Source organism: Fundulus heteroclitus, chromosome 8 (assembly GCF_011125445.2).
Source record: "Fundulus heteroclitus isolate FHET01 chromosome 8, MU-UCD_Fhet_4.1, whole genome shotgun sequence".
NCBI lineage: Eukaryota > Metazoa > Chordata > Actinopteri > Cyprinodontiformes > Fundulidae > Fundulus > Fundulus heteroclitus.
In genome coordinates, this window is record NC_046368.1 from 28,777,453 (window position 1) to 28,789,805 (window position 12,353).

Consider the following 12,353-nt stretch of genomic DNA (forward strand, 5'->3'; position numbering starts at 1 on the left):
CTGCCCACAGTGTACAGCCATATTTTCTTACAGTGCGCAGGGGACCCTCCTCGTTCACTGGACATGCAAAAACAAACTAGAGCAAGATTGTTTGTGCCGCCAACAACAGATTTCCTTTGGATTTCTTGTCCTCCCAAATTCTTCTGCTGCCCTCTGATGGAATGGCACCCTGGGAAGTGAGCCATGGAAACTAAAAGCGGTACTAATCTGAAGTAATACTGCCCCATGAATACATTTTCATGTCTGTTTCATAGCGACTAATTACAAATAAGTAAATGAAAGGAGCTATATAGAGTAGCAGTAGTTAGATCTTCCCACAAAAAAGTCTACGTGGTGCTTACATGTTCTCCTATGTAACTGCCAGAGTAACCAGGCTTCTTCATTATGCAAAAAACACGTTAGAAGTATATCTATCTTACATTTGCCTTATCATACAAGACACGGGGAAATATCTCCGAAGGGGTGATTATTTCATAAAACCTGGCTTGTATCTCCTGCTTTATTGAACAATGTGAGAAGTATTAAATTTCTTAAAAACTCCAGAACTGCCCCTTTAACCACTAAATAATACTACACTGCAAAAAAAAGGAACTAAAAGTAAGAACAATTTTCTTGAAATGAATGTACTTTTGCTTAATTTGAGCAGGTAAATAAAATTTTGCCAATGGAAAAAGTATTTTTGCACTTAAAATAGGAACAATTCCTATCTATCAGCTTATCTCAAGTACAGGATATGTAATTATCTAATTTTAGGCGCAAATATACTCGTATTGCCAAATAGTTTTATTTACCTGCTCAAATCAAGGAAAATACACTAATTTCAAGAACATTTTACTTACTTACAAAATACCTTAAAAGGGTCTAAATGACTGCAGCAAACTCAAAAATGATGTGCAGATGCTTTTTTTCTCATATCGATATTTTATTGAGGAACAGAGAAATGGTGAACAACAACTGCTGTATAATCGTTAAGTAGTTCCAAATCGAAAGAGGACATGCAGAATGTTACACAGCTCTTTGTCATCGGGTTTAAGTTTCCATGCGCGTTACTGTGACTGATAAAAGCAGTCTCTGGTTATAAGTCAAAGGTTGTGTAAAATACTCCAGGTTGAAAAAACTGTTACATGAAATCCTATAAAATACTAGAGATACAGCATAGGTCAACAGTAGTTTGAATACAAAGAGTTGTCTGCAGGTGGTGTGCATGGTTTGCCAGTAGCTTGTGTCGCGGTAGACCGTGCCTCTCCTGGGACCAGAACAATAATATTGCAAATGGAAATCAACATCCTTCCATGCTCCACTGCCGTAATGAGAGTCAAACGGACGACAACAACCAAAAAAAAAAAAAAAAAAAATGCTACATATTTCAAATATATTTTACCTGAAATCTCTGGAATAACATCATGATCCTTAACTAAAATAAATAACTCTCAGCCATTAAGGTTCTACATATACATCTTTACAGTATTTACACAGGTGCAGCCGTGGCTCCTGAACGCGGAATCCAGATGGGCGTTTAACTCGGCAGCCAAACGGTTGAAAGGAAAACTAATTTCTGTCGGGGAAAAAAACGCTGTAAGGCATGGCAGAACAACGACGCACAAACGTGCAGCTTCTATCAGGGTGGACGAAATACCGCAGTGAATAGGGGGCACCCTCAGAGCTCTGCGAACGAACATCGGTTCAGTCACAAACATCTGGAACGTCTGGATTAGGCACGGGCCGGTGTGAGATCCTCAGTGGAGACCCCAGCCATTTCACAGCAGCATGTTATTTACTCAAATACTCGGCTAACTGACCTGGCAATGTTCAGCAACGGGTGGGGGAGGGGAGCTGAGAAACATCAGCTCACTCTCCGGCGTCTCATTAAAGGAGCTTCAAATAGCAGAAACAGCGTGAGGGGGGGAATATTTCAGCGGCTTTGGGACGACCTGATTAAAACCTCATCATACCGGCCTATCGATAACCGGCCCGTGCCTAACGCAAATCACTGAGAAGCTCATATTGCTGTTGTTTTTTTATATTTATTCTATAAGTATTACTGACAAATGTAAAATAGTTATAGTCTTGTCAGAGAAACGGCTCTGAAATCACTGCGCCTGTCTCGGTTTATACCGTTTAGTTTCACTGGGATTTACCCTTAGTCAGATTATCACATACAGTAGTAACTAAGTATTCATTCAATGTCGACGTGTTTTTTTTTTTTGTTTTTTTTTTTGGAAGATTCAAAAGTCTAAACAAATATGGGTTATAGGCATTGTTTTCAATGAAGCCAGTTTTATAAAAAAAAAAAAAAAATACTAACTGCTTTTGATTTATTTCAGTAATCTTCAAATACTTTCTCTAATTTGCAGAAAAAGAAAATAGAGCTAACGACTGTAATAATAATCTTTTCAGCCATTTGTGTTGATTTCTTTAGGTGTGCTTATATTCACATTAGGCTTGTCCTGTGGCTGCAGTACCACATCATTTAAAGAAGAGCATATCGGCGACCCGCCTGGAATGAAAATACAGACGTTACAGTGGGTTTTACTTAGTGGGAACATATTTAAACCAACATGACCCCCAGCATCATGGCATCAGTAACAATGAGAACAGCACATCCTTCCCTCACTAAACCGACAAAATGCAAACAACTGAATGAGGAAAATAGGATAAACACTTACAGTTATAGTCAGAGATTTACACAACCACGAATGTCAGCTCAACTTTGTTTTTCTTATGAACCGTTCTTTATCCAGGATGGAATGATTAGGCAACTTTAGCGATTTAAAAAAAAAACAAGAATCAGGTGCACAACTATAAATGACTTGTCTATTTTTTAATACTAATTACTAATTTGCAAAGAGTCAAAATTATGCATACATCTTCAAATATGTACATGTGTTAGCCCACGTGTTTTTATTAAGCAGTGCTTAAGGTTATTAAAGAGCTTCTAATTTCCCAAAGCCAAGTGCTTTTGACTTTTAGTTGGTGATCAAGCTTGACTACTTGTTGCCTGCGTTAAAAGGACCTTTTTTACAGGACCTTTGGAGCTCCCAATATTAAACCTACAAGTTAGAAAATTATTTTGTAGTTAAACTCTTGTACAACTATTGTATGAAAGTGCATGTTTTCCACAACATTTAGGAGAAGACACAAACTCAGATAAAAGGAGGCTTCTTTAGATGTTTGGGAAAAAGCAAGGACCTACAGAGGCCGGCACAGTTTTACATCCACATGAACTGAGTAGGTGCTGAGCAACCATGTATCGACCCTAAAACCCACATCTTCAAGCTGGAGTGAAAATTGCAGACAAGACGAAAGCCTTCTAGTGAAAAGCTTTATGCTCAGATTTGGCCATAATGAAATGATTTAAGCATCAATTGCAAGAATTCTTATCTTATCTTACTACATTACGGATATTAACCTTAAGACCACTACGGAGTGTCAAGCATGGCGGTGGCAGCTTCAAGCTGTGGAGCTGTTTAGCGGCACAAAGAGGATGAAACAAGGAAAAAGGAGGTCTACCTCCAAATTCTCCAATTTTACCTACAAATCAGAAACTACTTGACAGAAACCTGGATCTGAGAGGATGTTAAACCCAAGCAAACATCAAAATTCATTTTGAAAGAGCAACATTAAAGGGGACATATCATGCTTTTTAATGCCTTCCTTTTCACATCGAAATCCTTCAGCTGTGGTCGATATAAAGTGAAACTCCAAAGCTTTGGTTTGAATTCCTTGCTATTGTTGCCCCACAGCCCCTCTTCTGTCCCTGTTCTGTGGTGCGTCTGAGAGCAACTTATTTTAGCGCCGTCTCTTTAAATCTAAATGAGACACTTCTTCCCACCCGCTCCAAGTCGTAGAGCATTCCACTCCAGCTAGTTTTGTAGTATGCTGTAAGGAATTATGTGGGTTAATACACCCAACAACTGAACTTATCTACTTGCAGCTTTGGCATCCTTCAGCTTGGACCACAATATCGCGTCAGAAAAAATAAAAATGGCAGATTCGCAGAATTGGTTAAGGGGGAAGTCCTTGACCTTGTTTGGCATCTTCGCAGCAAATACTGTGATATAATTGTTCAAAAAAAGGTAACAGATAATAGAGAAAAACGAAGAGCTTGAAAAATATGACCCAAAAAGAATATAAAGATATCCATGCAGCTCCTCGACAGACTACTTTCAACTTTTCTGCATTCCTAGAGACGGCAAGTACACATCAGAAGGTTATTTGGGGGGGAAAAAAATCATATTATGTCCTCTGTAGGGTTATGGATCAGCATTGCCAGACACCTGACTTCAACCTTACTGACAATGTGTTGTTTTAAACTCAAGATTGTCAGCTAGAATTGTGCCAGAAGCTCCTTTAAGGTCACAAACAGCATATGATCCATATGCACACCACAAAGGGCCAGTTATCCAGCCTGTATCTGTAATTATGACCATGTGTGGATTAAAGAAAATCCACAATAAAGGCAATTTTATGCTCTAGGGTTTCACACTGTGTAAAAATCATTGTGTGTGCAATGCTAATCACACAAAAGACTGTTTAGAGTGAAGCATTATCAATTGTTATATTCAAAGTGTCATTAATTCACACTTCACTAGGCCCATAATACACTTAGCCACCTGGATTCCGTGTCCCTGCAGCGGATGCTCACACAGACACGTGGAGGAATTATTGGTAGTTTCGTCGCCAATTATATCATCATCGTCGCAATATTCCAACATTATTCAGCCTGCATGATCTAACATTGTGCAATTTAAAATCAAAGCTTGGCTTTAAAATTGCATGATCATTCAACCCTGGAAAAGGAATGGTTCAGTTCAGTTAAAGTGTTCAAAGCCCCAACCTAATCGTATTCACCATGAGGGTATGTAAACTCCTGATACTCTGGGAAATGTAGTCCTGAAGACTAGAAACGCTTGATGACCAAAGTACATCAATACCAAAAAGATGCCGTCTGATTCAGGTTCCATGGAGTCATATTTTTTTAAACTCTTGGTCTAAATACTCCCATGTTAGGATCCAGCCACAGTTTGGCACATTCATTATACCAACATTGTTTTCAGCTCTATGCAAAACATACACAGTAAGTTTACCCTGGCATTAATCACAGGTTTTCACCACAGAGGTGTCAAAAACATAGTGACAAAAACAATACCTATTACATACTCTCTGTAATCTAGTGCAAAAAATAAACAATGAGGTTAAACAGTTGATTCACTACAGTATTAGAGAATGATTTTGGCTTTTGTTGTGGGTTGAAGACATTGCTGATCGCACAGAGTGGAAACAGATAGACGTCTGAAGCTACAGCTTCTGCAGCTGCTCCACTTATCCATCCTCCAAAACCTCTCACATGCCTGGAGGAAGGTCTCTTTAGTTATACCGACTAGTTAAACCCATTCCTTCCATATTACTTACGAGGCTGAACTGAATTAAACTGTATTACAGTCAGGCGCTCATTTTTAAGCTTTTGTCTCTCAAATGCACTTCCAGTCTAAGTGAGGGGGGATGCATTTAGTGGAAACTGGTATATGTTGGTGTGTTGGTACTCGTATGACGTTTTTCTGACCTTAACCACCCACTCCTCTCAATCCGAACCAATGTTCATGGGCCAGGTATTGACATCAAGGTTATATTTATAGTTTCTAAACCATCTATAGTTCTATCTAATCCTTTATAAAGCTTAAAGTCCTTCTGCTGCAATACAAGAAAGTCCTTAGATGTTTCTTGGGTTGTATGGCACAAAGACTAACTATGTAACATCCCTCCCCCACCCGTTGCTGTGTCTTGTCCTTCACTTGGGTGAAAGAAGGATCCTAAACTCCCCCAGCACTTATAAACAGGACAAATTTGTGTGGAACAAGCATCCCACTAATTACCCAGCTCATATCACCTTGAAATAAGTGTCGCTCAATGAAAAGCACAACAGCAAGACGGTGTAAACCCAACAAAATAAGCCCAATTACTCGAAAACAATGACTAAAATGACTGGGGGTTCATTCTCTACTTTGGCTTACCGTTAGCAAACAGTGATATGCCGTACTTGACGTTTATTTTATTAAGTATACTTAAGTATAGATATAAGCTTAAGTCTTATACTAACCCTACCCGAAGCATAAGTGTTAATAGTGTTAGTGTTAAAGTACTTATACTGAAAAGTATAAACAGAAGTCTAAGACTAAGTCAAGCATACTTCACTATACTGTTGTTAAGTATATGAAATATAGTTTATAGAAAGTGAACTTCAAGTACACTGCCTCATTTTAAGTATGAAATAACTACTTATAGTACATTTAAATAAACTACATTTTCATAAGGGTAAGGCTTTGTACCAAAATCTAAACAACCTAAAATAATCTTTATAGGTGATGTTATTTCAGATGCATTTATGGATATATCATGTTATACATTCTTGTTTGAAATCTCTGTGTTTGAATGTTTATGCGATTGAGTGAAAGCACTTTGGTCGTTGTGACTAAAAAAAAACCTTAAATAAACTTAGTCCAGTTGGCATTTTTTTGCCTGTTGGAACATTTTCACTCTAAAAGTCTGTCTTTAAAGGAGCATTGCGTAAGTGCTGGGATTTTTGCAGACGTCTGCCCCCTCTGGCGATGGGCTGAAATTACACCAGTGTTGTGCCCATGCATGGGAGAAGGGGGAAATCATCCGTTGCAGTGACCGCACAGATCTTTTGTTTAGAGGCGTCATGTCTTCTGAGGTAAGAAAATTATGAATACTGAATTTAGCCAAAGTTCCCGCAGTGGTGACGTGACGGGGGCTCAACAAATTAGCCAGGTGAACAAGAGTGTGCAGCGTGTCACACCCATGTGCACGCCTAAAGGATTTGGCTTGAATTACTCTCTCATGAACTGAACATTCAGCCTTTAGAGGCAACTGCAGTAAATAGAGGCTAACTCATTTTACATGTCAGGCAATTTGTAGAAAATAAATAATATCTAACTTAAAAACTTGCACTATGCACTTTTAACATGACCGGCATGACCAGTATTTAAGCTAGATATCTGTCTAGTCAGCTAACTGCATATGCCCTCCTTATTTGCTCATTTTATGTAAATAAGCTGTAGCTGGCCACCCCCCCCCCCAACTCAATGTTTACGCACACTTTATAGACGTGAAAATGTTGTTGTTGTTTGTTGTTGCTTTGTTGTTTCTAGAGGCAGCAGAGACGCAAAAATGCATAATAGGTCCACTTTAAAATAAAAAGTTTAGATCTGGCAAACCAAATCATTAATTGATTGAATAATCCTAAACATGGGTTCACCTCAAAGAAATATCATTACTATATGGTAATTATTTTATTGGATGCATATGTGTTCTCAAGCTTTAGTTGGTTAGGCTTTTATTCTATGTCCGTGACAAAACCTGGCAGTCGAGAGTGGCTCCCTCCATCCTATCAATAAACGGGGCTTATGGCGATTAACTCTTTCCTGTAAACGCCAGATTTAAAATTTTCACCCACTACTGAGGCTTTTCCTCCCCCATAACTTAAAGTGGAAGCACATCCTATTCTGGATAGCTTTGCCGTTCAAAACAAAATGGCTGTCGCAAACAGAACTCATTTTAGCCTTCATCCAGGCACCTGACTGTTGTTTTAAAGCCTAATAACCTGCAGACCCTTCCTTTAAATCATCAGGGATCATCTGTTTCACTCTGAGCTCCTTGATCAGACATGAGGTGTCTTCTTTTCCAGCATCCATTTTGCATGAAAATCTACAATTTAGTAGAGAAAAGCAGCAAAACCATAGTACATCATCTTGTTGAAGGAGAAGCACAGGGCCTATTCTCCAAATCTCAGCATTCACCCCAGACAGGAGAATCCAGTCTTTGCAACATTCAGGCGGAATCATTTCCGCTCGTTCTTTTGGTACAGACCTCGGCTCGTTCCAATAAAAGCTATGTGAAATTCCTGCTCCACACGTTACGGTCCTCGGCCGGCCGCACCGGGTCCATCATATATTGTACTGCAGAAACACGAAGAGCACAAAGCTTGGGAACTCCAGCTAGCCGACTCCCGGCTGCAGCAGCGGAACACAGAACGCTACGGGCAGGTGGATCCGAGGTATTGCAAGCGGATGATTATATAAAGGGATAGTTGCTGTGGACTGTGCGGAGTTCAGTTGTTGCTTTAATGCTGCATGCCCTGTTTTTTCTGCTTTCTGTTCTCTCTGTAGAGTCAGTGTCTTGTGGGATATTAAGGCCTGGGGTGGCCAAGAGGCCACACAGAAAGGAAAAATACCACAGAGTCTCACACGGGGGGGATTAAAATCTCCAAAGCTCCTGCAATGTATATTGAAACAAACCGAGGCTGATAAACATCCCTGTTCTGTGACTGGGACAAGAAGGGCTTTTCAATATGATCCAACACAGTTCATTAACTCAGCTTCCATTAATAGCAATAGTTATTCCAATTAGAGACTTTTGCTTTAAGCGTATAGAAAAGCAGACAGTTTTGGTTTCATATTTGTTGGAGATTATCTCAGAAACTGGAACTGGATCTGGGAATGAGATCACAGCCATTTTAATTTTGTTGCAAGAAGTCAGAAAATCAATGGCTTTGCACAGAGTGGTAAAGCTAACGCTATTAGCGATACACGTAGATATATTCTTCAGGATTTTACACATTCAAACTTCACAACCATGCCTTCACAACCAAAGGCTGGAAATCACAATGACTGCTGATAACTGAAATACACAGTCACAAGTGTAAATAAATAGTTTGTTACTGACACTAACTCCACGTTTTACACTGGGCAGCCATATTGGATTTAGCATTTTGAGGCCTGGGTTGGTGTAGAAAATTGCAAGACAGGCTTTAAAGGTCAGTTCCAGCTAATTGGTTTCTACTTCAAAACCCTGACTTTTTCGTAAAATGGAAAGAAGTTTTAGGAAATACTTTTTACACTGCCAGAAAAAAAAAAAACACGCACAAATATGGTGTTTTTCCTTTTTTAGAAACTAAAACTAGTAAAGCGTGAAAATGTTATCATGATCTTTCCAAAAATGTATTATGAGGCTATAACTACTTTTTATACGCAGGTAGCCATACTGGATTTAATAGGTCAGGTTTTGAGTCTTCAAGTTTCCAAGTTGCAATTTCAAATTTAGAAGATATTTTAGTTCTTTTGTTGTTGTTTTTTTAACACAAAAAGATCAATTAATGAGTTGATCACGATTCACAATTTTCTGCTCTGCCATCATCACAATCGGCTGATGATGAGGAAGATCATACACCAAAAAGGAAACAGGCCAACACACTGTGGGTTAAAACCCCTACACTTTGGAACTACCTCGGTCATGTGTTTTACTAACATCTGCTGTAACTACAGTGCAGCATCCTAGTTTACACTATTATTTCTTTTGTGTAATGCTCACAAATAAAAATGTAATTGTAATTGTTAATTGTAGTTTATCCAATAGTTAAATAATGCAGTAATTCCAACTTCTTTTATCTGGACAGCCATATTTGATTGTGAGGTCAGGGTTGGAATCTTTGAATTGCAATTCAAACTTTAGGGGGCACTCATGCTGATTTATTTATTAATTTATTTGTTTGACGATAAAAGGGAACAGGCATATGGGGGAGGTTTGGTACCTGCTTTAACAGTATTCTATAATTAACTCATTGTCTACTGTTAGGAAATCAGGTTATATATCTCCAATACACACTCAAAGGAGGTCACTTAAAAGTTATTAGAAAGACAAGGTTTTTAGTAAGAAATAGGCTATAATACCATTAATTATATGATGTTTAGCGCATTTATGACTACAGCAATTAGACAAAACCATTTGCTTCTGCAATAGACTATCCATGAAAATTGCCTAAAGATAAAATTCTAATTAATTTTTTTTAAATTTTCCCTAAGTTCTTCATCCATAGTGGTGAATATGAGGGACGTATTCGTTCTTCATTCATGTTTCCAAAAGAACCAAAACTATCTGCTTTTCCTTTTCTTTTTTATATCCTTTTGGATTCATACGGGTGTGCTTCTTGCCAGCCATCGTGGGTGGTGTGGTTTGAAACAGTAGGACAGAAGTTGAGGTGAAAGCCAAATAAACTTGGCCTCAGACTTGTGGTTGACTGAGGATGAAACAGTCCTGAGCTCATGAGCGTGAATGCTTGGACAGGAGTTGTCCTTTGGAGAGGGGAATGGAAGGGGTCCCGTTGAACGAGATCAATTTAAGGCTTACAATATTTCATCTTTTTTTTAAAGTGATGCATCTTATAAAAGTCTGACAGTAAGAGAATCATGCTACACAACATTTTTGGCCTCTGCCTCCCAGCTTGGCTTTAGAAGTCTGCTCCCCCTGGGAAGATCCCTCTGCATGCCGTTCCTCTACAAACCAGCTACAAACCTAAACATCCATCCAGATCCGTCCAGAACCCATGGCGGCCCAGGCCGGGTCCTTCCTTCCTTGTGTAAACTTTACTTGGGGACCTCCTTGTTGCCGCGGCCCCAGCACCCTGCTGCTATGCTCATACTCCTCTGGGTGGCGGTTGCGAACGACCGCTCATGCTCTCCCTCGCACTGGCTCAGCGTGCGCTCAGTCCGTACGGGCTGGCTGGCCGAGCCGGACCCCGAGCCTCCGGGCTGCTGGGAGGAAATGGTGCGAAAGATGTGGTTGCGTTTGCGGAGGAAATCTCCTCCGGCGGCACCGAGAGCGAAGCTGCCCTTCCGGAGGACCATGCGGGTGGTCGTGGACTTGGCTGGACGAGACCTTTGGTTGTACTCCAGCTGGGACAGGTGGGACGCGTAGCCGTCCGGAATAAACTGGAGGAGATGTGAGGTGATCAGGATTAAGGACAGACAGCAGCCACTATGCTTTATACTTACAGTACCTATGTGTAAACAGCGAAATAATCTCTGAGGCTAAGAAGTTTTCCTCCAGGGTTATTGACGAGTTCCATGGTTTTCTTAGCTTGTGGTTTTACAAAGAAATCTGTAGATTCAGCATGCAGCCCTTTCAACATCTGATCTATCGGTTTTTGGTTTTTGGTAGGATTTCTAAATGCTCCTCTGGTAATGTATTAGCCTTTTTACATTATCAACACAAAACATTGACTTTAAGGCACATTCTGGGTAACTGGTACAGACTCCCACAGCAGAACACCAAAGGAATTGTCTGCTAGTCTTTCCTGCAGTAAGTCGACTCGGGACATATAATTAGGGTTTCTGCCGTACCTGGCACTGTTGCTGCAACTTCTTGGTAGGCCTCCCTACAATGTAGATCTGAGAGGGGGGCAGGCCGATAGACGAGTACACAGAGATGTCCTTGGTGGAGCCGTAGGCAGCAAAGATCTTCATGTGGGCCTACACAAGGAAGTACGTTTTCAATACTAGCAGGTCCATTCAAAAGCTTTTTGCACATGCACAAAGCATGCAAACAGAGTTATGTTGCTAAAACCGCTGCCAAGCAAGTGGCGCTCCTTTGTGTTTACATATTTTGGCCACATCTGAAGTAGTAGTATGTTCAATGAGAAGCATTTTAAGGTACGTCTCCACCAGCGTCGTTACTTTACACATTCGACTTTGCAACGTAGCTCAAACTCAGTCACGTTGGATGGAGAGTCTCTCTGAACGTACATTTTTAGGTCTGGTCATAGACTCTTAATTGGATTTGGGTCTAACAAATAAATAGCTGTTAGGCTGTTGAATGTTGTCCGTGTCCGTGTGTCCATCTTTTGCTGTACGTATGCTGTGTTTTTGTGCAATTAATCAATGATTTCGGTAAGTGGATGCGTGTTTTTCTATCTACATTTTATTCCTACTTGCTTTTATTCTGTTTTATTTTGCTATACCTTAATCATGTAAAGCGCTTTGCATTGTCCTTGTACTGAATTGTGCTATATAAATAAATTTGCCTTGCCTTGCCTTGCCTTGCCTTGCCTTGCCTTAGCGGTCAGTGAATGCACTAGGAGACATTTACCATTATTTTTGCAATTATGCTGTATTTTGTGTTGATGCGTCACATAAAATCCCAATAAAATAAATTTAGGCCTGTGCGTTTAATTCGACAACATGATTTAACTTACTGTATATAGGGAACAATAGTTCTATCTATACTATTTGCTATAGTAATGGTTTTATCAGGGATGTGTCTGCCTCCGACCCATTCCAGCTTCCCTTACCTCATTGATGAGACATTTGAGGAAGTTGGCCTTATGCCTGAGCGGGTCGTGAACGAGCCCATCGCAGAAGGACACGATGCCGTGCGGAAAGTTGTGCTGGGAGAGCCAGGCCACCACGCGCTGCTTCTGCATGTCAGGGCGACCCGTCACGTACACGATCAGGTAGCCCAGGTCCTGCCAGTACCTGGAATCAAAGCGCAAGGTGTTAACT

General features: G+C 40.2%; 1 protein-coding gene across 5 annotated transcripts in view; it reads right to left on the minus strand.

Moving 5' to 3' along the window:
- Positions 1-8,721: 8,721 nt before the first annotated feature.
- Positions 8,722-12,353, minus strand: part of LOC105931089 (membrane-associated phosphatidylinositol transfer protein 2) — a 98,783-nt gene continuing 95,151 nt past the window's right edge. For all 5 annotated transcript variants that reach the window (XM_036140519.1, XM_036140520.1, XM_012869607.3 and 2 more), the window contains 3 exons: positions 12,143-12,326; positions 11,196-11,324; positions 8,722-10,784 (listed from right to left, as the gene is read on the minus strand). In XM_036140519.1, the coding sequence (XP_035996412.1) occupies positions 10,440-10,784; positions 11,196-11,324; positions 12,143-12,326 (658 nt within the window). In that variant the 3' untranslated portion in view covers positions 8,722-10,439. The remainder of the gene's footprint in view (positions 10,785-11,195; positions 11,325-12,142; positions 12,327-12,353) is intronic.